Source organism: Aplidium turbinatum, chromosome 8 (genome assembly GCF_918807975.1).
Source record: "Aplidium turbinatum chromosome 8, kaAplTurb1.1, whole genome shotgun sequence".
Taxonomy (NCBI): domain Eukaryota; kingdom Metazoa; phylum Chordata; class Ascidiacea; order Aplousobranchia; family Polyclinidae; genus Aplidium; species Aplidium turbinatum.
Window position 1 is genome coordinate 22,196,405 of NC_137479.1, and position 27,827 is coordinate 22,224,231.

Below are 27,827 nucleotides of genomic sequence, written 5' to 3' on the forward strand. Positions count from 1 at the left end.
TTTAACCAATTTTTTTTCAATTTTAATTTTATTTTGCTTGAAGTTGTCTTATTTTGGGCTAAGTTTGGGTTTATTGTATTACTTGTGAGTTGTGACGATTGGGCTGCTTTTGGGCCACTTTTTTGTAGCAATTGAGTTGGAAATTTAAAAAACACCTGGCAACTTTGGTTGTTAGTTTTTCTTCAGTGAAGTGAAAGTGAGTGACCCAAAATCTTGTGGAGAAGTGCTCATGATTTTCTTGTTTGATGATGTGTGCTGTTTGAATTATTATTTTTGCCGTATTTGTGTAATAAAATAACTTTAAATAAGCTAGAGCTTACCCACATTAGTACGGTAGGGTTTTTTGGTATCTTTAGTGAGATGGGGCAATAAGCTATGTACAATATTTGGGCGACTTTTGCAAACTATAGTATTTATTCAATCTTTTAAAATGCTTTGATGAAAATATACTGGGACGACGCTGCTTTTATGTGAGAAATATATGTTTTTTGGTAAAGTATGGTAACTTATTTTTTGTGAATAGGGAATATTTTGCTTATACCAGCAAGCAGTGCTTGATATTTGAGAAATAGTACGGTATTTGTTTCAACTACCGTAATGTGCAAAAATAAATGCTTTTGTTTCAGCAAACTAAAAACTAGTTGTGAGTTGAAATGGATATTACAAATGGTTTACCCAGTGGACATAATGATATGGCTAATACTCTCAAAGAAATGCTGAAAATAAGCACTCCTACTGAATCATCTGGTATGTTATAAAAGACTGTTTAAAATGTATAATTTATGTTGTAAGTAGATAAATATTGTTAGGTGCTGGTTTAGCATCGGCCGCCTTGGTCAGTGACGTCATTAAAATGTGTGACGTCATGCAAAAAAACGCAACTACTTTTAAAAAGGGTGCAAAAACGCGGAACAGAAGTAAAAGCGGAAAGGCTATTGATTTTTTAATATTTGTAGTGAATAGTGCCTCCTAGCTTTCTCATTTCTGCTCGGATTCTAACAATTTTCCTATCGTTGGAAAGCATAATGCCTCATCTACCCGAATGGATTAATTGTCAGTCTAAAGTAGGCATTACATTTATGTAGCGCTAACTTAAACTTTACTATTTTGTACCAATTCTTAGCAATTCATTTTTTAAATAAAAATACCAAACCAACACAAATTAAAAGAGTATGTCTTGGTTTATTCATATGTTAACTTTCACAGTTATATCTAATCAACAAAACGAGCAATCGTTGTTCAAACGTAACCGCTCGACGAAGCTTTTTTCCAATGCATTTTTCAAGGCGATTCGATCGTGGTTCAGTATGAGCCGCCCACAGTTTGCTGTGATCGATGAATACTGCCTCCACCAAATATGCTGTAGCTTTCTCATTTCTGCTCGGATTCTAACAATTTTACTATCGTTGGATGGCATTATGCTTTATCTACCCGAATAGATTAATTGCCAATCTAAAGTATGCATTATATTGATCTAGCGCTAACTTAAACTTTACTATGTTGTACCAATACTTAGCAATTCAATTTTTTAAATAAAAATACCAAACCAACACAAATTAAAAGAGTATGTCTTGGTTTATTCATATGTTAACTTTCACATTTATATCTAATCAACAAAACGAGCAATCGTTGTTCAAACGTAACCGCTCGACAAAGCTTTTTTCCAATGCATTTTTCAAGGCGATTCGATCGTGGTTCAGTATGAGCCGCCCACAGTTTGCTGTGATCGATGAATACTGCCTCCACCAAATATGCTGTAGCTTTCTCATTTCTGCTCGGATTCTAACAATTTTACTATCGTTGGATGGCATTATGCCTCATCTACCCGAATGGATTAATTTCCAATCTAAAGTAGGCATTACATTTATGTAGCGTTAACTTAAACTTTACTACTTTGTACCAATTCTTAGCAATTCATTTTTTACAATAAAAATACCAAACCAACACAAATTAAAAGAGTATGTCTTGGTTTATTCATATGTTAACTTTCACATTTATATCTAATCCACAAAACGAGCAATCGTTGTTCAAACGTAACCACTCGACGAAGCTTTTTTCCAATGCATTTTTCAAGGCGATTCGATCGTGGTTCAGTATGAGCCGCCCACAGTTTGCAGTGATCGATGAATACTGCCTCCACCAAATATGCTGTAGCTTTCTCATTTCTGATCGGACTTTAACAGTTTTACCATCGTTGGAAAGCACGATACTGCATCTATCCGAATTAATTGGTTGCAAGTTTACAGTAGGCATTATATTGATCTAGCGCTAACTTAAACTTTACTATTTTGTACCAATTCTTAGCAATTCAATTTTTTAAATAAAAATACCAAACCAACACAAATTAAAAGAGTATGTCTTGGTTTATTCATATGTTAACTTTCACATTTATATCTAATCCACAAAACAAGCAATCGTTGTTCAAACGTAACCGCTCGACGAAGCTTTTTTCCAATGCATTTTTCAAGGCGATTCGATCGTGGTTCAGTATGAGCCGCCCACAGTTTGCTGTGATCGATGAATACTGCCTCCACCAAATATGCTATAGCTTTCTCATTTCTGCTCGGATTCTAACAATTTTACTATCGTTGGATGGCATTATGCTTCATCTACCCGAATGGATTAATTGCCAATCTAAAGTAGGCATTACATTTATGTAGCGTTAACTTAAACTTTACTATTTTGTACCAATTCTTAGCAATTCAATTTTTACAATAAAAATACCAAACCAACACAAATTAAAAGAGTATGTCTTGGTTTATTCATATGTTAACTTTCACATTTATATCTAATCAACAAAACGAGCAATCGTTGTTCAAACGTAACCGCTCGACGAAGCTTTTTTCCAATGCATTTTTCAAGGCGATTCGATCGTGGTTCAGTATGAGCCGCCCACAGTTTGCTGTGATCGATGAATACTGCCTCCACCAAATATGCTGTAGCTTTCTCATTTCTGCTCGGATTCTAACAATTTTACTATCGTTGGATGGCATTATGCCTCATCTACCCGAATGGATTAATTGCCAATCTAAAGTAGGCATTACATTTATGTAGCGTTAACTTAAACTTTACTATTTTGTACCAATTCTTAGCAATTCATTTTTTACAAAAAAAATACCAAACCAACACAAATTAAAAGAGTATGTCTTGGTTTATTCATATGTTAACTTTCACATTTATATCTAATCAACAAAACGAGCAATCGTTGTTCAAACGTAACCGCTCGACGAAGCTTTTTTCCAATGCATTTTTCAAGGCGATTCGATCGTGGTTCAGTATGAGCCGCCCACAGTTTGCTGTGATCGATGAATACTGCCTCCACCAAATATGCTGTAGCTTTCTCATTTCTGATCGGATTTTAACAATTTTACTATCGTTGGAAAGCATGATACTGTATCTATCCGAATTAATTGGTTGCAAGTTCAAAGTATGCATTATATGTATGTAGCGCTAACTTAAACTTTACTATTTTGTACCAATTCTTAGCAATTCAATTTTTACAATAAAAATACCAAACCAACACAAATTAAAAGAGTATGTCTTGCTTTATTAACCTAACAACTTTGAACAACGATTGCTCGTTTTGTGGATTACTGTAGATGTAAATGTGAAAGTTAACATATGAATAAACCAAGACATACTCTTTTAATTTGTGTTGGTTTGGTATTTTTATTGTTAAAAATGAATTGCTAAGAATTGGTACAAAATAGTAAAGTTTAAGTTAACGCTACATAAATATAATGCCAACTTTGTATTGGCAATTAATCTATTCGGGTAGATGAAGCATAATACCATCCAACGATAGTAAAATTGTTAGAATCCGAGCAGAAATGAGAAAGCTACATCTTATTTGGTGGAGGCAGTATTCATCGATCACAGCAAACTGTGGGCGGCTCATACTGAACCACGATCGAATCGCCTTGAAAAATGCATTGGAAAAAAGCTTCGTCGAGTGGTTACGTTTGAACAACGATTGCTCGTTTTACAGATAACATATAAACGTGAAAGTTGTTAGGTTAATAAAGCAAGACACACTCTTTTAATTTGTGATGGTTTGGTATTTTTATTGTAAAAATTGAATTGCTAAGAATTGGTACAATATAGTAAAGTTTAAGTTAGCGCTAGCTCAATATAATGCATACTTTAAACTTGCAACCAATTTAATCGGATAGATGCAGTATCGTGCTTTCCAACGATGGTAAAACTGTTAAAGTCCGAGCAGAAATAAGAAAGCTACAGCATATTTGGTGGAGGCAGTATTCATCGATCACAGCAAACTGTGGGCGGCTCATACTGAACCACGATCGAATCGCCTTGAAAAATGCATTGGAAAAAAGCTTCGTCGAGCGGTTATGTTTGAACAACGATTGCTCGTTTTGTGGATTAGATGTAACTGTGAAAGTTAACATATGAATAAACCAAGACATACTCTTTTAATTTGTGTTGGTTTGGTATTTTTATTGTAAAAAATGAATTGCGGAGAATTGGTACAAAATAGTAAACTTTAAGTTAACGCTACATACATATAATGCCTACTTTGGATTGGCAATTAATCCATTCGGGTAGATGAAGCATAATACCATCCAACGATAGTAAAATTGTTAGAATCCGAGCAGAAATGAGAAAGCTACAGCATATTTGGTGGAGGCAGTATTCATCGATCACAACAAACTGTGGGCGGCTTATACTGAACCACGATCGAATCGCCTTGAAAAATGCATTGGAAAAAAGCTTCGTCGAGCGGTTACGTTTGAACAACGATTGCTCGTTTGGTTGATTAGATATAAATGTGAAAGTTAACATATGAATAAACCAAGACATACTCTTTTAATTTGTGTTGGTTTGGTATTTTTATTTAAAAAATTGAATTGCTAAGAATTGGTACAAAATAGTAAAGTTTAAGTTAGCGCTAAATCAATATAATGCCTACTTTAAACTTGCAACCAATTAATTCGGATAGATGCAGTATCGTGCTTTCCAACGATGGTAAAACTGTTAAAGTCCGATCAGAAATGAGAAAGTTACAGCATATTTGGTGGAGGCAGTATTCATCGATCACAGCAAACTGTGGGCGGCTCATACTGAACCACGATCGAATCGCCTTTCTCCAGGGCCCGATAAGATCTGCCCTGAGCTTGTGCTCCATGCTGGCCATGCCCTAAAGTCCTGGTTACGTAGATTCCTCTCTTCCTGCCTGCACCACCTCACAATCCCAAAAATCTGGAGAAGAGCTTTAGTAGTTGCGATCCCTAAGCCTCACAAGCCACCAGAGGACCCAAGGAGTTATCGTCCGATATCCCTCCTCTGTGTTCCTTTCAAGATCCTCGAAAGACTGATCTATGCCCGCGTCAACCCAATCATCGACCCGCTCCTTCCAAAAGAGCAAGCTGGGTTTCGGCGCGGAAAATCCACTGTAGATCAGGTCACACTGCTGACCCAAGACATCGAGGACTGCTTTGAGGCAAAAAAGAAGGCCGGCGCTGTCTTTCTAGATCTCACAGCTGCCTACGATACCGTATGGCATCGCGGCCTTACTTACAAGCTGCTTCGCCTGCTTCCTGACCGACATATGGTCCATATGATTATGGAACTTGTCAGGAATCGAAGCTTCACCCTCACCACCGGCAACCCACGGCGAAGCAGACTGAGACGCCTGAAAAACGGCGTCCCACAGGGATCGGTCCTGGCTCCACTTCTTTTCAACATCTACACCCACGACCTGCCAACCACGGTCTCCGCAAAATACGCTTATGCGGACGATCTGGCAATTCTCCACTCCACAAAGTCGTGGGAAAATCTAGAAGACACCTTGAGCCAGGACATGCAAACCATCTCAGCCTATCTCCAGAACTGGCGACTGAAACTCAGCGAAACCAAAACTGTGGCGGCAGCTTTCCACCTACACAATCGGGAAGCTGATCGTGAGCTACATGTCCACAACAACGGAAAACCTCTGTCCTTCTGCTCCGAGCCAAGGTACCTTGGGGTGACACTAGACAGATCGCTCACATACCGCCACCATTTGGTGTCACTGCGCAAGAAACTGACATCCCGCGCTGCATTACTGAAGCGCCTGGCAGGCTCTAGCTGGGGGGCGAGGGCTGACACTTTGCGAATAGCAGCCTTAGCCCTTGTCTACTCTTCAGCAGAGTACTGTGCACCTGTCTGGTGCCGCAGTGCTCACTGCCACAACATCGACACTGCCATAAACAGCGCCCTGCGCACAGTGACCGGATGCCTGCGTCCCACACCATTGGACAATCACCCCATTCTCGCTGGCATCCAACCTGCTGAGCTTCGTCGCGAAGAAGCCACTCTGTCCCTCGGTCGACGGGCACTGGAGCCTAATCATCTTCTCCACCACAAGATCTCTGCCTTCCCAAACGGGCACCCCCGCCGACTGAAATCAAGACACCCATTCGTGCCAGCCGCTCAACTTCTGATCAACGAAGCTGATGAACAAGACATCTCTGCGGCTACTTGGGCGGACCATAAATGGAATTCTGAATGGAGGTCAAGCACCACCAGACTCCATTCATTCATCCCGACGCCGACACACGCCCAATCGGCCTGACACTACAGAGACAGGCGTGGGTGCGCCTCAACCGTCTCCGTACGGGCGTCGGCCTTTTCCGCTCAACCATGCACCAATGGGGAATGGCTTCTTCCTCCTCCTGTGAATGTGGTGCCGAGGAACAGACCGCAGACCACATCATCAATGACTGTACCATCTTCAAGCCACCTAACGGAGTGGAAGGTCTGCGCGTCATGGATGATGAAACTAAAGACTGGCTGCTCTCTAGCAGCCTTCCAGTGTAGTCCGGGAACATCGTGAATCTGGGGTGGTAAAAGGATAGACCCTCGGCCCCAGAAGCTCAGACGACGACGACGAATCGCCTTGAAAAATGCATTGGAAAAAAGCTTCGTCGAGCGGTTACGTTTGAACAACGATTGCTCGTTTTGTGGATTAGATATAAATGTGAAAGTTAACATATGAATAAACCAAGACATACTCTTTTAATTTGTGTTGGTTTGGTATTTTTATTGTAAAAAATGAATTGCGGAGAGTTGGTACAAAATAGTAAAGTTTAGGTTAACGCTACATAAATATAATGCCAACTTTGGATTGGCAATTAATCCATTCGGGTAGATGAAGCATAATACCATCCAACGATAGTAAAATTGTTAGAATCCGAGCAGAAATGAGAAAGCTACAGCATATTTGGTGGAGGCAGTATTCATCGATCACAGCAAACTGTGGGCGGCTCATACTGAACCACGATCGAATCGCCTTGAAAAATGCATTGGAAAAAAGCTTCGTTGGGCGGTTACGTTTGAACAACGATTTTTCGTTTTGTAGATAACATATAAACGTGAAAGTTGTTAGGTTAATAAAGCAAGACACACTCTTTTAATTTGTGATGGTTTGGTATTTCTATTGTAAAAATTGAATTGCTGAGAGTTGGTACAAAATAGTAAAGTTTAAGTTAGCGCTAGGTCAATATAATGCATACTTTAAACTTGCAACCAATTTAATCGGATAGATGCAGTATCGTGCTTTCCAACGATGGTAAAACTGTTAAAGTCCGAGCAGAAATGAGAAAGCTACAACACATTTGGTGGAGGCAGTATTCATCGATCACAGCAAACAGTGGGCGGCTTATAGGCTACTGAACCACGATCGAATCGCCTTGAAAAATGCATTGGAAAAAAGCTTCGTCGAGCGGTTACGTTTGAACAACAATTGCTCGTTTTGTTGATTAGATATAAATGTGAAAGTTAACATATGAATAAACCAAGACATACTCTTTTAATTTGTGTTGGTTTGGTATTTTTATTGTAAAAAATGAATTGCTAAGAATTGGTACAAAATAGTAAAGTTTAAGTTAGCGCTACATAAATGTAATGCCTACTTTAGACTGACAATTAATCCATTCGGGTAGATGGGGCATTATGCTTTCCAACGATAGAAAAATTGTTAGAATCCGAGCAGAAATGAGAAAGCTAGGAGGCACTATTCACTACAAATATTAAAAAATCAATAGCCTTTCCGCTTTTACTTCTGTTCCGCGTTTTTGCACCCTTTTTAAAAGTAGTTGCGTTTTTTTGCATGACGTCACACATTTTAATGACGTCACTGACCAAGGCGGCCGATGCTAAACCAGCACCTATTGTTATTGTATATATGTGCAAAGCTGTCATCAAATTCATCATGATCACTTTTGACAAAAGTAGCAATTTGCTGTTATCATATCTCACAAACCTGACGTGATAGGATAAATCTGAGGTCAGATTCGGATTCAGCACCCCAAAATTACCCTAAATCAGTTCTCAAAGCCCATGCAGGAAAAAAAAATTTTTTTTTTGTTGACCAGCGTAATTATCGGCTGACCAATATATCGGTCGAGCTCTAGTTAAGATATTGTTCTGCAGTTATTTTAAATTTATTATTCTACTTCTATCCAAACTTTTATAAATGGAAGGAGGTTGAATGTCATATTTTTGTACTTTTTCATGCAAATCTGTTGGTTATTTCTACACTGATAAAGTAAAATGATGACAAGGACTCGTTAGATAACTCCACGACCCTGTGTATGTGTATGGTTTGTTTATGTTTTTTTTGCTATAGTTTTAGAACATTTCTATTTGTTATCATCAAGTTATTAATACATTTTTATCAGTACAAGAACACAATAACCACCACGGATCTGGGGATGCCATAAGTACTCTATCAAAGGTAAAATTAATACAAATAGGTTGAACACTTTTTTGTTGCCATTCACAGAACTATGTTAAATTACCAAAGACAGGCAAGATACAACAATACAGCAGGGTTGAGCATTAAAACAATTAACAATATATTTTACATATTTACATGGGTTGAACATTATAACAATATATTTTACATATTTACAAATAGTTTTAACAGTCAAACGTGTATGGCTTAACTTAGCCTTCATCAGGAATCTGGAAATATTATCTGCCCGATAACTCAGTTAGTTAGCGTGTGACTTCGTGAACGAAGAAGCTTCAAGATCAAGCGGTGCTGGTTTGACTCTCGGGGTGTGTGCTTGAGCAACGCATTCTAAGGACGGCTCTCCAGTCTCCATTCAGCGGCACCTAATGGATAGAATAATTCCCCGGCAACAGCACTTCAACAATTGGAAACTTCCCTGGCTGTCAATCTTGGTAACCAGCCTTGCTGTATTGTTGTGTCTTGCCTGTCTTTTGTACAAGAAGGCAAACTCTATCCTGAAACTATATTATGTTCATTGTTAAACTGTTGTAGATTTGCTGTTTTTTGTTTTTATCTTATTGCTAAATGCGTCTCATAATCATAAACCATTGCCAACTATCTGTAATTAAACATGAATAATGTAATTAAACTTATACAAATATACAACATATGATAAAATAAATTGATTTTTTTAGAACTGAATTTAAAAAATAAATTTAGTTGCCTGTAATTGAGTCATTTGTCATTGCAGTGCCGATACAACTGAAATTAATTGCACTCATAATTTAATAATGCTGTTTTTGACAAAGTGTGCTTCAATGATGTTGAATATAATATGGTTATTAAAATGATAGGATTACAACTCACCATCACAAGAAATTGTTAGCTCAACAGAGGATCAAGACAACATGCCACAAAGCATGTGAGTTAACTAGGCAATGCTTTTCTAAGAGAATTGTAATTAATAGCAGTTATTTTTCAACTAAAGAAAAAAAAAACAGTTATCACATGCCGGCGTTTTGTGATTAACAATAGAGGTTAATTAACTAAAGTCTCAGCCAAAAAAAGCAGTGGTCAAACAGTTTTAAAAAGTAAGTAAAGCGTCAGCGAAAAAATCTCAACTAAAGAAAAAAAAACAGTTATCACACACCGGCGTTTCGTGATTAACAATAGAGGTTAATTTAATAAACTCTCAGCCAAAAAAAGCAGTGGTCAAACAGTTAAGTAAGTAAAGTGTCAACGAAAAAGTCTCAATAAGAAAAGAATAAACAGTTATCAAACGTGTCGTGTCGGTGTTAACATAAACGTGCCAGTAAGCCATGTTAGACCGGCTTCCACAAGTCAACATTTCTCCATTTCATTGGTATTCAAAATGTTTTTCTGTTTGCTCGCATTTGCAATATTTTTTTTTACCAACAAGACAAAGTATGATTGTCGAGTGTCGACCTACAAAAACTAAAAGACCAGTTCTGCACCTACGTGGGAAGCAGTGCTTTTAAATACAACTGGAAGTATATTTGAGGTCTTTGTTTGCGCCGTTCTCCTCTAAGTGATGTTCTTTCTCTGTCTGAGTGAAATGAAGCAAACACAAAGTAAAGTTAATGTTTTGTTTGCGACAACAGATGATAGCCTTCTCATTAAAACTTCTACATTTTTTTGCATTGTATATATATACTACAGTACGGTACATAAAGATTTTTTGTTGACTAGTGTTATAGGATAAGTTAATTGCCTAACCTTTTACAAGGGTATGGAAAGGTAAACGCAAAAACCGCCTACCTAAAAATCCCTGAGTAATCTCCGAATCAATTTTCTCCGAAATGGGATTTCTCCAAATTGAATTCGTCGAAACAGGCCATCCCGGTTATTTTCTGCTGCATATAATTTTTCATATGCATAGTAAATGAAATATCATACGTACGCTTAACACACATTCTCTCCATCCATTTTGCTTCATACAAGCTTACACTGTTATTGACAAGTTGATCTAATACAGGGGTCACCAAACTACGGCCCCCGGGCCAGAATCGGCCCGCGAACTGATTTCATCCGGCCCGCCACGTGCTGCGGAAATAACAGCTGCACTACAACTGATAGAGAAAAAAGTTACCAAACTTTTTGTAAAGGACTGACGTTGCTGTTGAGCTACACTCAACCTGCTAATGATTTTTCCATATTGTTTCTTCTTTTGACATCTCAACCTTTGTTGTTCAAAACACCAATGTTTCATCAGTGTAATGTTTTTTCAAGAGCACAATACCCTGCAGTGTATCACAGCAGCAGGTAACTTTTCCTGCAACCTTTCGATTTTGATTACAACTTTGCTATTCCACCTTTCGATTTTCATTCTGACTTTGTTATTTATTGTGCTCAATTCAAGTCAATAGAGATTCTAAATAGTTGTATATCTTTTCGCAATTTGCATCCGGCCCGCAGCTGTTAATCTCGCAGCAATCAGGCCCTCAGAGAAAAAAGTTTGGTGACCCCTGATCTAATATATAAAAAGTTAAACAAGATATTTTTCATTTGTGTTTGTAAAACAAAGTTAGATCTGCAAGAAAAAGTTAATTTGCTTCAACGAATTCAATGAATAAGTGAATGTTTTTATTTCGATTTGAATAGTATAATTTTGGTTTTATGTTGCACTAATATAGAAGTTATGTTTGTTATCAATTAGTATTCTTGAAAACGTTGCTGATGGAGATTGTGTACGTTTGCTTGGAGAAAAGACTCAGATCATTTCCAATATTAACACTGAAACTGATTATCCAACTACAGCCTGCAGCCAGGTAACTAGACTCTGTCATGAATGCAATGCATGTTTCATTGTCGACTTCGACTGTCGTTTCATTTAAGCACAAAAGAGTTTTCTTGTTACCCGTATATCATTTCACTAAGTAAGTTACCGTACCAATGTATTGTTGTGATATCTTGAGAAAAAATAAAATAAACCAGTTCATCAGAGCAAGCATTCTTTGTATTATAATCATATTTTTTCTGTAAACTACTTTTCCGGTTTTAGCGCATGCAAGCAATCATTCAGTATGACGTGGTGGCAAGAAAATAAACTTTTTTTTATGATTTTTTAATTGTTGCAAACGTTCAGGTAAAAATCAACACTATCACCAAGTTTGAGTGGGAACACCGCTACTACTCAGGGAGCCTTGTTTCTGTAACTAATCTTTACATGGCCTACAGTATAAAAGGTAAAGTAAACTTTTTCATCGTGATTTTTTTCTCATTGTCATCATTTTTCTGTAGCCTTTCTTCAACAGTTTTCGTTATTGCACTTGTTTTAGACCTGGCATACTTAGTAAAACAAACAAAAGCTAACTAGATGATAGTATATATTCAAAGTATATAAACAGTATTGCATTCTATCTCCTTCTGGTTATAAGAAGAATGTATCGCGGCACTCGAGTGTAACAAGAATTGACAGCAATAGACACTTGTTTCGTCCATAAGGCTCGGCTCATCAGTGTCGCTCCCCTAATGCCACAAAGCTTTCGGCTGCTGTTTTATAGTGAGTATTCAGCCTTGTGCTGACGCTACTTCTGCGCAAAAGAATGCATCATGCTTTGGAGTATATGTCTACTAAGCGTTCTCATTCAATGCTTAAGTTGTTTGTTTAACTTTATTTCTGAAATGATCTGCTTAAAGAACTGCAATATCTTTTCAGGCCGAGGAAGTTTTTCTGTCAGAGTTATCAATCGTCATAACTCCTCGGATCGAGTCCTTCTCAAAGGATTCACGGGCTGCATCACTGATATTGCCTTTTCTCACTCCACATCCACCACGCTAGGAGCCGTAGACAACATGGGAAATCTAATCGTATGGGACCTCAGTCAAGTTGCTGGTGACATCGTGTGAGTTATGATCAAACCTAGCGTGTGTGGTAGTTGATAAACGCCGATGATACTCTGAACTCTGAAGTAAAGTTTTCATTACAAAATCTGCATGTTTTGTGTTTCAAAATGCACGTTGACTTGTTTGAAAGTAGCTTATTCATCAAGCGATGTGAAATCTTCAACGATGACTTTGTGTAGTTCAAAAATTTAATAATTTTTTTTTAGATTTGAAAAGAGAATCCATGTGGTGGCAGAAGAGAGCATCCGTGACAATCCTACCAATCACAGAGTGATATGGATCCCATGCGTACAGACCGATCAGAGCGACGAACAGTCCAACTATGAATCGGTCAAAGCGGAGCCCTCTGACCCCAGCACATTAGTTCTGGCGTACAAAAACACCGTAAGTGACTTGTTGACTTTTAACGTTATAGGCACATATAACAAAATTCTGTTCCAAAAACAAATATTTTAAGTTCAAGTGTTATTTACTACTAGTACCACAATTGAATGCTTGTCGTATGCTCAATCCAACGTAATCGGATGATCTCGTCTTTGAAATCAAGTTGTCAGATTGGAGTTACCTGGAGGAAAACCCTACGTAGTAATCCAGGTATCGCGTCAGAATAGCAAGCGATAATAACCCAGTCAGCAAAAGTTATCATTTTATATCTCTTCAACGTCTTGCAACGTCAAACGTTGTAAAGTATTAGCTTTTTTTAAAATGAAAAAGCATATAACATTGACTGTTGACAAAGGAGTATATATCTTGTATTACTTATAAGGGTTGTATATTTGTATAACTTAAACTTCTAACTTCTCCAGCAAACTCAACGTTGAGATATCTCTATCAAGTTTTGTCTATCTTTGTTTTGATTGCAATTTCGTTGACCAGAAGGAGTTGCTTAATGTTTGCTGACGTCCAACTTCAGTTGCGTGCTTCCGCAACGTTTGTTGATGGTAGTTTTAACATGTGACACTTGCAGGCAGAAGTCTGGGACCTGGCCATCGCCTACCAATCAGCAATGGTCTTCCCCGACTTCCAAGTGGAAAGGTCGCAAGCAAGACATGCTTTTGTAGCGATAACTGGCCATGATGATGTAAGAATCGAAACTGGTGTTACATTCTTTGAATGTTGTTGTGGGGTATTTGCTACTCTTCTGTCGATTGCTTCGTCACCACAATGAAAATTGTTACTTAGTGAACTTACTTAGGTCTTCTAAGCTGTTCTAGTGCACTGACTTTATGTAGTGAAAGCAGGATTGTTGCAATCTTGGTTGGAAAGTAAAATTCTATTGTAAATTGAATTTTAAGTTGTGCACACAGCAGTTCGCGTGGCCAGTCAAAACAAGTTAAGATTGTAGCATTTACCTAGAACTCAGGAACGTTTCATGATAAACCCAAGAGAACAGTGCATGCAATGTTTAGATGTCGTTGCAAAGACAAAACGTTTAGCAAGAGTAAGTTTTAAAACATTCCAAAGATACTGTAACCGTGTAGCGAGCTTATTTGATAGCGTATTTGACTGTAGAGTCAGGGGCTAAAGTACTTTGACTAATCCTCAGCACGCATGTTAGTCACGTTGCTGTACCATTCACACTCACTCCTTCTGTAGGACATAACCGACTGTGAGTTGTCTCCCATTGGCAATGTGTTGGCCGCCGCCAGTTACGACGGATTTGTGAAGTTCTGGCAAGTTCAGATAGAAGACACTGAGCCACCGACGTAAGTGATTGGCTTCTAATGATATAACTCTTGTTGCGAAAGGCTAGGACAATCAAAATAAAGGCGAGTCTCCCGAGCAACAATTGCACCGACGTGATGACAACCTTTGCAGAACATTATTGCTTGTCTTCTTCGTCAGCATGCCCCCATTGTTCATACCATGATATTGTTGCAGGCCCGTAGCCAGCCGGGGGTCAGGGGGAGCCTTGCCTCCCCCCTGAAAACAAATTTGCCCCCCCTCCTGGCAAAATCCCAACATTCCCGAGCAACAGCTACAATTATAATAATTCAATTTTTTTCGGCCTCCCTTGCTCTGCGGTCTGGCTACGGCCCTGTATTGTTGCTAGTAGTGATTATTGCTATTTAATGTTGATCAAGTTTTACCAGTTCGTTTCTACCAGATGCCTTCACCAGTTCAAGCCTCATGGTGGGAAGCCGGTAAACACTGTTCGCTTTTGTGACGACAAAAATCAATCAGAGCTAACGTAAGTCGCGTTTCGCTCACATTTTTGGCAGTCACATTATGTTCGTTGATCGCATCATCCGTTCAAATGTACGGTTGTGTTGCTCACATTTCATTGCGTCCCTATCTCTTTAGTGTCTACTGGAGATTTTTGCTCACTGGTTGTGACCGGAATATTGAATTGAAACTTTGGTGCACAGTGTCGTGGGACTGTTTGCAGGTGAGCTCCCATATTACAGCATGTATGGCCTTTTTACATTGAGTCATCGTCTGCAGATGTTAAATCAATGCAAAAATGACAGAATTACTGCGTGTCCTTGAATTAAGCTGCTGGTTTCTTTACAGAACGTCAGATCGTTTAAAAACTTTTCATTTGTAATTTTCTAAAGACAAGTTAGCTTAACATAGTCAACGACTGCACTGCTAGAATTACTAGTTGTCTACCCAGGTGTTGGGGAATACATTGGACGCAGAATTTTGCGAGAGCATGCATTGTTGTTTCAAGTGTTTAAAAGAAGTTGTGTTTCTAGCGTGATTACACTGTTTGATTGACTTCAGATCATCAAGTTTGAGCCTCCTACACCAGCGCATGCGTTGCCCGAAATCAATCTGATACTTCACCGCTCAGCAGACTTCCTCGTTCTCACTGATATTAATAGGAAGGTTTGGAAGATACTGTAGTGACTTTCTTGCTTTCATTTAACCAAAAGCTTTGTGTGTTATGATGGATAAATACGGAAACATTAGCTAGCTTGGAAAAGAACTGAAGGAACTTTGCTGCTGTCTTCAATTGTTTCGACTATCTCATCACAACTGTTATTCTTGGTTGCTGGCTACTATATTGGATCTTGTTTGAGTTCAGTCCACTGTAACTTTTTCCAACTGATGCCAATCGCTGTAAAACCGATGACATAAAGCTTATCTTCCGATGGACTACTTCCTCCTTTACTAACTCATTTCTTCGTCTCAGGTCCTTTATGTCATGCAAGTAAAAAGCGACTTAGACGCCGGCCAAGCTCGCGTCGAGTCGATAGCTCATTACCAGCTCGCCTCTCCTGTTCTGAGCACAGCTCTCATCGACGTCAAACCATGCAAATTTAAAACTCATGTGGCAACTGCACGAGTCAGCCCAGAAACATCAAACCGCGGATCTGACTTTGATAGTGACGATGATGATCATAATGATGAAAGTGCAAAGCCAAAGGGTATGTGATAATAATGTGAGAGTGGATCACTGGATCAGTAGATTCATACGTTACGTCGCGACTTTAATCTTGACTATACTTAAATGACTTTTGACGAAAGCAACCGACTTCAGTTGACGCTGGTGATAACCAAGGCCAATATCTTAGGCTGTTATTCTTTCGCTGAACATTTGATTGACCTACAACGACCAGAGATATAAACTGAATATAACAGATTATACCGACCAATGGAATGATGTGTTTGATGCCCCATGTGATGTGGTGCTTCGAAAAAAATGTATGCTGTAACGACAAGTAAAACGCAACATCAGAGCAGCAATACGAGCATACATCGTTGCTGTGATGATATTGTATGAATAATGTCATTCGACTCGATTGCTTTGTTGTCGATAATAAATCTGTGTGTTCTGATATTCCAGATGAAAATGCCGATGATAACGATGAAAAACTCGACGGGGTGTTAGTGAAATTATTGACTATCCAACCCAGGTACGTCATAGAGTAACTTCTACTTTAAGAAAGTTCTTTTTTCCCCGTTGAGAGAGCGTTGTGATGGTGTTTGGTTTACTTTTCAACGAATCTACGATAGTAAGATGCACAAATGAAGAAATATTTACCTGTGTGCTTTGCATCCACAGGAGCTTGCAGAGTTTGGACATCCGCTTCATCCCACCCGATGGCCAGATGAATGACAGCAACAGAGGGAGCACTTACAACACCACGTCGGAAGATATCAGTATGCAGCCGTTTAATTAATAAAATATTAAAAACTAGCTTTGTCATTACCAAGAACTTCATAAGTCTAACCGCTTTACTTTATTCTCATTATTCTTTTTTATTTTGTTATAATTAAAATTGTCCTCAACTGAGCATTTCGTAAGCCTTTCAATATTCTGATAAGATTATTATGAATTTTTTTAAATGTGCAGAAAATACGTAAGACTGGTTTTTATAATGTTTTTATAAGTTCCGTATTCTTGCAATTTTTGATTCCAGAGGACCTGGTCAGCATCGGGAGCGTTGATGACCCCGCGTCCCTGCCTGGGGCTGACAAGAAATCGAACGATGACACATATCTGGCTGCAGGCGACAGCATGATTTCGCCGACTCAAACAGTTGGTTCTACGTTTGTTGCCGACGACGACAAAGTCACCAACGATAAAATCCCTAACCAAGCCGCCGATTCAAATGTAAGTGATTTGACGGTAAATTCTCAAACAACAATTCATCATTCTTTTTTACACCATTTCAACGTCTGGCGACGTCGAATGAATGTGTTGTTTGGGTTAGAAACAATCAGTTTACTTAAACTGCTTTCTTTTTCAATCATTCGAAGGAAAATATTTGGTTCCGACATTACTTGACTAGAAGCGATGTTTCCTAGAAATCTAACCCAACAAAACCATGCCAATCTTAAGATTACTTCTAAGTTATGTTGCAATGCGAAGGCAATCATTCGCTATAATCGATGCTCCAATCTTTTCCCGCAAAGTAGGTTTGTTGTCTAATGCTGCCTAAAGTTAATTGCGACTATTTAAGATAACCGGTGAAAAGTATCCCTTTACAAAATGGATATCTTTCTTCGCTGAGCATTTATTTAACAACGTAGATTAGTAGTTACTTCATTATTGTAGAAAATGCGAATGCTAGTTTATATGTAATTTTCATTAGAAGCAAGCCAAATGCATCAAAGCCGAAAAACTGAAGGATTATGGTTACAGACCCGTGGAAAGGACCTTTCTTTTTCGGCAATGTTGAAGTACTAAAAGCCGAATTACTTTAATAATGCCGTCAAAAGCTATTTTCCTGTCAGTGTATACAGTTTATGAAATATTGGAATTTAGTATTTTTTCGTGGTTTAGACGTGCTGTATCAGTTTCGATGAGAATTCTATGTCTATTGTCTAATCTGCTGGCAAATGTTGCTTTGTTGACATCGTTGCGACGTCGATATAATGTTGAAACTGGGTGAAAAAGCAACTTATCGACTGAGCCATTGGTTTTGGATTCAACTGTCTAACAAGTTTTTCTCCTTTTTTCTGCAGTCTCTGGTCAACCTTGCTCCGGATGTGGGCTTTGGACCTGACAAGCCCCAGTCTGATGAAGACCGAGTTGCTCCTGATGTGACTTGTTCCTCCAGTCCTCCTGTGCTCCTTACTCCTGATGCATTCATGAGCTTGAGCTTGCACAAAAGTGTGAGTATTTCCTGGTGTTTCTGCTGCTTCTGACTTGATAAGAAAACATGTGGAAAAGAAAGCTGTTTTTTAAGTTGTGGAATGCTGCTGATTTTCTATTTGATTACTGCACAGTGCACAATCGTTTTTTTAAGCATGCGGATTAGCGGTGGGACGGCGCAGCGCATAAGGTGCTACTTTCTAATAATGCGAACCTAGTTTGACACCCGGCTTGAGCTGTAGTAGGGTGTAATACATTGGGTGGACATAACTGCTGCAGGAATGGCGGCCGAGAGAAAGGAACTGACCACCCTATTCTCATTAGTACCGAAGGCTTAATGCAATGAGAACCTTATCTTATTTCCCAAACCTCAGCAACTGAGTGTGGGACCTTTACCTTTTTTGTGAATTACAAACTACACGACCTTGTTTGAATACAAATTGCGAAGTTGGTTGTTAAAGGAGGGCCAGTCAATTTAAGGTTTAATTCGCTTATAATTTCCTTTTGTCTTGATTTCTTTATTTTGAAAAGGTTATGTGCATTTTATGCCCTCTGTATATTGTGTTATAGGCTAGGCATACTGCACTGACGAGACCCGAAACTTGTAACTGTGCCACTGTCTGCAAGTATATGTGTGAATGTATGTATTGCAAATAAAATAATACAAGCATATCTTTTAACAGTTTTGTGTTAAAGTTTAACTTAAAGTTTTTAACTTAAACTTTCGACGTAGCATTTGCATGGCCGTTTTCTATTTCAGCCTGGAAAATCATCGGAAGCAGCTAACAGCAGTTTTACCGTGGTGACACCCTTCAGTACAATGGGTGGCTCTTTCTTTCAGCAAAGTCAAGATGGTATGCTGTTTGGTAAAGTATTCGTGTCGCTTATGTGATGGAATATTGGTAAAAGTAACCAACAACTTCCCAACTTGACTTCGAAATTCATTAATTCAATCAACATCTCATATGAATGTAGTTCATGGTAGTATCCATGCATCATCCTCCAGTTATATGCAGGTTTTTTTTAAGGTTTGGTTTGGGTGACCGCTAAGTAGTTTTAAGAGACCGCAAGTGTTTCATTTAAATACCAAAAAATAGCCAGATATTTGCTTAAGACATAGCGAGAAACAACCATTACTTTTCTACTGTAGTTGCAAGTCCAAATTTTGGGAAACCGCTGGAGAAATTTGGGGGACCGTTTCTATCCCCCAAAACACCTTAAAAAAAACACTGTTTATATGTACAAGCTAGCACGACGTCATGGCCTATTTACAGTGTCCAATAGCGCATGTCTTTTTGAAAACAGTTGTTTCTGTAGTTTAAGGTTATGTTTTCGACCAACAAAGATGTTTTTGATTTTTTACAGTACTGGTTGGTACAGGCAGCGGAAGAAATTCATTGTCGAGTCTGATGAAAAGTCCATCCACCTCCAGAACAGAAGACCCTCTTGATGATCAAAGTACTATAAAGACTCCTCCTTCTTCGCCTATTCTTCCACAAGCGTCGTCCTCTCCTCCTGTTTCAACTTCCACGAAAACACCTAATGCTGCTGCAGAGATTCTTCAAGCATTTTGCTCCAGGTAAGTCAACTGCCAGCGTATCGCTCAAAAAGCTTTCATGTGCTTGCTTTCATTGCACTGTCGTAAACCTTTATTTGAAATCAAAATAGTTCGATATTTACTTGCCGTTCATATGTGGGTTTATTGTCTCATGAAAAATACCACTGTTGATCTTGGATTGAATTTCAAGTTTCTCTATTAGTCATTCTTCTTTTTTTTCAGATCTTTGGTGAAATCTCCAGATTTAATTTCTTCGACATCCACACTTGATGAAGCGAAACATGATGCACCTGGGCCCATTTCTACCCCCCCAGGACTTTCTAGAAGAAAATACAACATTGGTTTGTATTTTATTACTCCAGGATATGTATTGTAAAGTTATACACAATTTACTACACCATGAAACACTTCAGTTTACATCTGGAGACGCCGACTCGTAATGGAAGACCTGAGTTGTAGAACTACTTAGTCCAACATAGTACTTTTTTAGAATAGCAAGTTAAAGTTCTTTCAAATTTGTTTAGTATTTTATTGCTATGTAAAAACCAGCGTGGGTTATAGCGAACTTAGGTCGTTTTTTAATCAAATTTGGCGCCAGGACAGGCATTGACCATTCTACAACGTATTTTTGGTGATCTCTACTCAGTTTCCAGAAAATGTGACTCAAGCAGATTTTCAACTCAGGTCTTCAACTGCTTTGATGATTGTCTTTTGTGTTCGCTTTTAAAAACTGTTTTAGTTTCTTGTTCTTTGAAGTGGATGCATGTTATTTGTATTGGCAGGCTCTGCTGTTGCTTGCGAAGGCAGTGACCAAGCTGACGTGTTCGCCACTATGCTTATTCCCGTCACCTCGTCATCAGTTGCTTCTGGTGCCTCCACTTGGCCAAAAGCCCCTGACGTGACAATGTCCCGTCCGACCGCCGCCTCAAGGTACGCGATTTCATTTCAAAAATTTATGCATTGTTACGTTAACATGACGTTGATTAACGTGGCATGCTTACAGTTTTAATTTGTAATCATAAAAAGATGTTAAGTTCAAACGCGCAACATTTCCCACCTGGATTAGTATTTTTAGTTGATTTTCTTTTTAATTTTGCCCATCCTGATTGCTGCTTGTTTGAAATGTTTTCGCGTATGTGCTAACCTGGCCATGTTTTACGTGTGGACAGGTCACCTCCGCCAAGTACCAGCCAGCAACCGATGAACCAAAATGAGAAGGTCATCGAGACGTTACCGCTGCATCCTTCTGCCAACCAGAACCAACCGGTAGTTGTCTTTCCTCAAGTATGTCACGATCATTTGTTCTATAACGTTGATGTTTACCGTTTGAAAGATCAAGTGGTTGGAAAAATGTCCGGACTTCGATAAAAAAATAATGTTTTCTGTTTGTTATTTTTACAGCCACCGACAGTTGACCACCAGCCAATCATAGACTCAATCAAGGATTTACAACAACAGCAGGACAGCTTGCTTGCTGAGCATCAGAAAAAGTTGGAAGCTATTTCGAAAAAGCAGGTTCAGCTACAAAAGCAAGCGGACTCCTCGATCAAGCGCTCGGAACAACAAGGTGCGGGTTTAAGATAATTTTCAGTCAGCAGAACTTGCTTTTTCTACGTAGTTTTAACGTCTGGCGACGGTTTTAAAGACATTTATACGTTTAGAAGAGACGCTTTCTGGTTGAAATAACAAGGCGAGTTTTTACCCTTGTGTTATCATGTCAGACATGTTGTTGCGTGTATAGTGGTCACTTTGTCCTTATTAGTTTAATGTATTGCTAAATTGATCATATCCGACCACCTTTTGTAACTGTTCCTTACAAAAAAAAAAAACTGTTGATATTTCAGGTGAAAAGCTCGAAAAATCGGTGAAGGTGCTCACTGAAACCCAACGAAAGCTCAGCGCCGATTTGAAGACCAACCAGACGGCCTTGATGGATTCATCAAGCGCCAAGATTGACCGGGTAGTTAAGGCCGAAATGAAGAGAACCATCCTACCTGGTAAGTGTGCAGCCGTTGTAAACAAATGCTAGAAAATAACAAGGGACACTAGCTTGTTCAGACCAGTAATGTATCGCAATATTTACACTTTAGAAACATACTGATGAAAAGCATATGAAATATTGCAGATTGCTGTCAGTGAATAGTTATGTGGTATGTACTTTGTGTGTACTTTTAAACTGCCGTCTTCGTTCCGAAGTATCACCATATATTTTCATGTAGAGTTTATATTTCCTTGATTGTGGGGTGATATAGTCTAAGTAGCACCGCTAATTTTTGTTTCAGGAATGACAGCGAGTCTGGAGGTTATTAAAGACCAGCTGAACACGACAGTAGCGCAACAACTGACAGCTACCGACACTGTGCTCAAAGATAGCATTACGAAATTCGTCAAGTCGAAAGTAAGTATTCTAACTACCACTCAATTTTCATGAACTTTTGCGGTGTGCACGTAGCTGCAGGATCATTTATTTCAAATCACCTGTGTCAATATCAATGTATCAATAATAAATCCAGATAAGCTGGTATTTGTAAATGTAGACCAATGTACTGGCTGCTTGACTGACAGATCTTGGCATTGCAGGAAATGGTCGATACAACTGCAGCAGCTACAGCAAAATCCCTTCACGACCAGATCAAGTCTTCATTGCCAGAAATATTCTTCAATACTTTGATTCCGGCATTTGAACGCTCTTGCCAGGCTATGTTTCAACAACTTTCTGCAACCTACCACAGAGGCATGGAAGAAAGTGAGATGGCCAAAACTTTTATAGTTTTGCAATTGATTGCCGTTGTATCCCGTTTTACCATTTTGTATTTTAGCAATAATTCTGAGCTGAAAATGCCTGAAGTTTAGCTGTTTGAGCAACAAGTTCCTGTGTAGCCGTCGATTGGTAGATTTTCTGACCAATCAGAAAGTTTTGAGCAAAAGTTAGCATTTGCAGTAGTGGTGTGGTTGCGCACGTAGCTTGGTCGTTGCTGCAGCGAGAGCTACCCCTGGTACACGATAATGTCAAGCAACTTCCTACCATTTTATTATAACACGGCTGCTGTTAAAGTAACTGCTACAATAAGCGAAATACCAACTCACCGGATGGTAACACTTTGTAAAGTCGTTGAAATACTTCACGATTAGATCAATTGCTAACGCACTTCAATATCCCAGCTTTAATTTTATGAAGCTATCGTTCAACAAATATTGTCAACAAAAGCCAACATAGTCACAAGGGTTTGAGCCTCCTCTTAACTTTTTTACTTCTTCAGCCGTGAAGCAACTTGAGAAGCAAATGCAGTTTCGAATGAAAGCCGACCAGGACAAGTTACAGGGGACGGTCAAAGAAGCCAACGACGCTGTGGCGCAATTGCAAGCTGTCTCCAAACAGACTCAGAGTGACTTGACCACAAATATCCAGCAACAATTCAGTAGCAGCATCGAGAAGACTCTAGTCAGGTTTGTGCTTAACTTGGGACTGACTTTTTCATTGCTCACTTGTGTTTTTGACGTAAAAGGAACATGTACACTTGTACAGTGCAAGTATACAACATGTTTGCATCGTCAAGAAGCATTAATCAAATGTAGTTTCAATTTTTACTCAATTATATAATAATATTTTGCGTGTTTCTGGTGATTACAAACTGGCTTGTTTTTGTCACCAGAAGAACGCAAAATATTATTTTATAACTAAATGCCTGGTGAGCAGTCTTATTATGTTTTAGCAAAGGTTTTGAGAACATACCAAATGATGATCATGATCAAACTTAACTTTTTGTGATCATAGATAACTTTGTTAAGAAAAAACATAATTTCAGCAACTTTTAAAAATGTACGCAGTTTTGAAGAACGTATCACTGCGAATGTTCTCGAAGCTATCAAGCAGCAACAAGAAAAGGACTTGGCCGAACAGCGACGCGTCATCACTGACGTAGTTCGTGACGTGGTCGGTCGCACTTTAGACGAGAAAATTCCGTTGACCGGAAGTGACGCAGGTTTGTCCTCAAGTCCTGTTGTTGGGGTCCAGGCAGGCAGCAGACCATTGCTTGGCCGGCCAAGCGTTATGGATCAGCAACAGATGATATTGAAGATGCTTCAACAAGGAAATGTGAACACCGCTTTTCAAACTGTGAGTCGCTTGATTTACTTTTTTAGGTTTGATGATATTTGAACGACTTTTGTTCTGAGTAGATTTAGTATCGTTGCATTCTTCGAAAGTGGTCGACGTATTTGCGGTAACACTGATTTAATTTTTTGTTATTTACTTTTCACAAATGAAGGACAGCTGTAGAGTATTTGAGGGTGCGAAATACAGTGCTTGCCAGTACTTAGATTTTTTTAGACAAATTCAAGCGAACCACTACTATACCTTGGAAACTTCAAAATGTCCAGTTTGGTTACATAGTACCGCGCCTAGGTAGTGGCTCAAAACCTGTACAAGAATGTCAACTGTCAGGATTGCGCTTCAGAAAACGAATTTTTCTAAGGATAAGATTTCTTAAATCACTATTTGCCTCCAGGCTTTGTGGCATCATTTTATCAGTGAGTATGGTCACTGGTCAGCTTTCTGACATGTTTAACATTTATCTCTCCCCATTACTTTCTTCAACATGACCAAATCAACGAACTATTTTGTAGGCTTTGACTGCATCCAACCTCGGCTTGGTGATGTACGTGTGCGAGACAGTGGACCCTGCTGTGGTATTTGGTGTGTCGCCGTGTCCTCTGCAGCAACCTATACTGTTGTCACTCATCCAGCAGCTCTCCAGTGATCTTGCTAATAAAACCGCAGTCAAACTGAAGTAAGTTAGGTTGGTTTTTGAGATAAGCGTTTATGTAGCATAAATTAACAGTGAATCATAACCATAAAAAAATAAGTAAATAGTCAACTTATAATATCCGTTGACACGTAAATATAAATGCGTGCCAAAATTTTAAAGTAACTAATAGCCTTTTCACAGTTACACTTCCTTTCTGTGATGATAAACAACTAAACATTCTAAATTTATTATTTGTCAGATATTTGCAAGAAGCTGTTATGAACTTAGACCGAAGACATCAAATAACGAAGGAATACATGCATAGTGTTCTCAGTGCTTTGGTACAGAAATTGCAAGCTTGTGCTCAAGGACCGCTGGAAGACCAAGGCTTGGCGAAGGACTTAAAAATGTTAGCCATGGCTGCTCAGTCGTTGATGAAGTGATAAAATTTCGCTTGTGTCTGGATGGGAAAAATGTGTTAGTCACTTTTACATCAATTCTATGACAATTGATGTGAAATTTAAGTCAGCGAAACAACACTGATGGATTGTTTGTGCAAGCTTCACCTTGGTAATCTTTATAGAAGTAAACACCTGTCTGCTGCAAGAATGGAAAATTTATTCTGTAGTTCAGAAGTTATTCATGTTCTTGCTGTTGAAGCTACACTTGCAATTATTTTCTTACAAACATTCCAAGGAGACGAGTAGTTGGGAAAATTGATTTCTTCCTCAAACAATGTTACAATATCTCCGGCTTTAGACGTTTTGTCTAACGCCAATTTTACACACGAAATCTCGTTCATTCAAATACAATGTTTCAAACGAGGTAGCGCTTTGTCTGCTTTTCGGTATATGTGGTTCAGGGTGTCCCATTTTTAGCGACTTTTCAGGAAAAATAAGCTTGGGTCATATTCTGAATGGATTTTTAACGCTGAATTTAAAAATGAAGTTATTTTTTGATTATGACGTCATCTTGAGGTGCCATCTAGCGAATTTATGAAATTTTGGCCGTATCTCGAGAACGGTAAAAAATAGAGCTGGAACTTGTAGCAAAATAACCGGATGGGTCGGTTTTCTATCTGCTTACAATACATTGTTCTTCAATATGCTCTTCGTTGTTCTCTTCAATCATACAAGTTACAACGATATGCATTGGGCTTCATGCCAAGTACCGATATGGTATTATTACGTCATAAATGGTAGAGGTTTTGTCACATGCGTCGCACAGTGATTGCCAAATATAGTCGTAAATCAGATTAGCCGGTTGAATGCTATTTTTAGACGGACATGAACAAAAGGGTATTTTTTTAAATAACTCGTTTTCAGTTCGCGCTTAATAATGTATTGAAAGCAGATAGAAAACAGACCCTTCCGGTTATTTTGCTGCAAGTTCCAGCTCTCTATCTTAGCCAAAATTGCATACGTCCGCAAGGTGGTACCTCAAGATGACGTCATAATGAAAAAATAACGTCATTTTTAAATTCAGCTTTAAAAATCCATTCAGTATATGACCCAAGCTTATTTTTTCTGAAAAGTCGCTCAAAAATGGGACAGCCTACAGTATTGTGGTCACATGTTTCGGTTGGTATCACCAATTCAAAGTTTACTATTTCTACAGGCTCTGAGGTCGTGTGTGCATTTCTACTTGCTTTTATGGTAAAATAGTCTCACATCAAATACCAAACCGTTGTAATCGTAGTAGTTAATTTTCTTGGTTGAAAACGTTGCATAAAAATTGTTACCGATCTCTCGCGGTAGTGAATTTCAAGGCCAGAATGCAAGATACACTTACGAGACATGATATCTCTTTGGCAGAGATTTTGGCTTGTTCAACTGCAAGCGTGCAAAACTAAACTTCAAAGACTTGACTTTGTTGACGTTGGAACATTCACAAAGTTTGTCAATGTATTTTTAGTTCCTTTTTTAGTGATAGTTGAGCAGTTTTAAATTTTTGATACTAGCGATTTGGCTTCCAATAAATTCTGACTGAATTGATCGTCAAAACTTTATAGAAAATTTTGCGTTTGAATTTTTATATCCACTGGATTGTGAAATGTATGAGTATAGAAATTGCAATTAACTTTTGTCAGTTCCTGTCAATTTACCCGTCCCTACTAAGAACGGCTGAAGCCTTTTTTTTTTGTGAATAAGGTACCAAAAGATTCTGTCCAATAATGCGCATTTTCTCCGAAATTTTCACTTTAATGAATGATCAACGTTTATTTGTTAACTTGTGAAAATGTTTCTTTTCTGTTCAACAGAGCACATGATATGTGAGCTCGGCGAAGATTGGGACTAGTTTGTATTCAAACAGGCATCTTTAAAAATTTAGTTTCTTGAAAGTTTTTTCGATACAAAGCCTCTTGAGTATTTAGGCTACTGCATTTTAGAAGTATGTTTTGCTCGCTGTCATATCTCACTGATCGGCTATGGGGTTTTCGGAGCATCGAAAGTTGAAAAAAAAATCAAACTTTTTCAAAACTCCAACTTTCGCAACAGTGTGATCAAACAAAGACAAGAAACTTGGCCACAGTTCTCAAGTTGTGTTCTCAACAAACGTTTAATTTTTTTTTTCTTTTTCTCATCTCATTCCAAAAAAAGCTAACCCTGTAGCGCTCCCACTCGCCAACAACCGTTTTCCTCTCCGCGTTTTCATGCTTCACAGATATGCGACTTATCACCGCATCATACGATATCTAATTGCATCAGGTTACTATTCGACACTTCATCACTCGAGTTTTCAGCATCACGGTTTTCCTTATCGGTAATGTATTTTACCCTTCGTCCCGCGGCATAGTAACAGTTACTGTAACTTTAGCATTTTTAAATTGTGGTAATTTTTTTACTGGATGCTGTATTGACCTGAAATTTGAGTTAGATTGCGTAGGCCAAATTTCAGAAAAAATCTCTACGTTACGGTACCGGGATAAGGGGCGAAGTTGTTTTTACACCCTTAACAGGTGGCATAGGCACTAGCCTACAAATTGTACCTTCGCGTGTTTTATATGAAATTAATGCAAGAAAAAAAGACAAAAATTTTATCTTATTTACAGTTTCAACGATAATTTAAGAGGCTTTTTTTATTCATTGTTACATATAACACACGTTGTCTTTGCATGTGAATGTTCGTCGCAAACCACACAGCATTTCTTAGTTTTACGTTCTTTCCGGTTCTCGGCAGACATATCGACTGCCAACAATCATAATAGGATATGTCTGAGTAGTGTATTGAAACGTTCGGAAGAATAAAAACCATATAGAAAGTATACCTACGCTGATTTTCATGCAACATATATAAAGATACAATTGTATCTATTAGCATTGTAAAATTATGCCATCAGGCGAAGGTAAATTGCCTCAACAAATAATT

The 27,827-nt window shown here is 38.5% G+C and overlaps 1 protein-coding gene across 2 annotated transcripts; it reads left to right on the top strand.

Moving 5' to 3' along the window:
• Window positions 1-624: 624 nt before the first annotated feature.
• Window positions 625-26,734, top strand: LOC145775423 (enhancer of mRNA-decapping protein 4-like). Of its 2 annotated transcripts, none has more exons than XM_082586716.1 (30): window positions 625-747; window positions 8,682-8,737; window positions 9,592-9,659; window positions 11,415-11,526; window positions 11,844-11,943; window positions 12,417-12,603; window positions 12,811-12,988; window positions 13,572-13,685; window positions 14,201-14,310; window positions 14,712-14,795; window positions 14,909-14,993; window positions 15,332-15,436; window positions 15,744-15,978; window positions 16,398-16,467; window positions 16,617-16,714; window positions 16,975-17,168; window positions 18,023-18,172; window positions 18,913-19,006; window positions 19,518-19,731; window positions 19,933-20,051; window positions 20,493-20,640; window positions 20,880-20,994; window positions 21,112-21,277; window positions 21,555-21,707; window positions 21,993-22,108; window positions 22,291-22,456; window positions 22,971-23,157; window positions 23,539-23,827; window positions 24,337-24,500; window positions 24,718-26,734. In XM_082586716.1, the coding sequence occupies exons 1-30, from the start codon at window positions 654-656 to the stop codon at window positions 24,899-24,901; spliced, it is 4,155 nt and encodes a 1,384-aa protein (XP_082442842.1). In that variant the 5' UTR covers window positions 625-653; the 3' UTR covers window positions 24,902-26,734. The 2 variants fall into 2 exon arrangements, with proteins under 2 accessions (XP_082442842.1, XP_082442843.1); XM_082586717.1 differs by having other exon boundaries at window positions 19,533-19,731.
• Window positions 26,735-27,827: the final 1,093 nt, after the last annotated feature.

Excerpts from the sequence above, each read along its gene's own strand:
- LOC145775423 (XM_082586716.1), top strand. The coding sequence starts at position 654 with ATGGATATTACAAATGGTTTACCCAGTGGACATAATGATATGGCTAAT. Across the intron at positions 16,468-16,616 it reads TTATTGACTATCCAACCCAG|GAGCTTGCAGAGTTTGGACA; the intron begins GTACGTCATAGA and ends TTGCATCCACAG. Across the intron at positions 22,457-22,970 it reads CCACAGAGGCATGGAAGAAA|CCGTGAAGCAACTTGAGAAG; the intron begins GTGAGATGGCCA and ends TTACTTCTTCAG.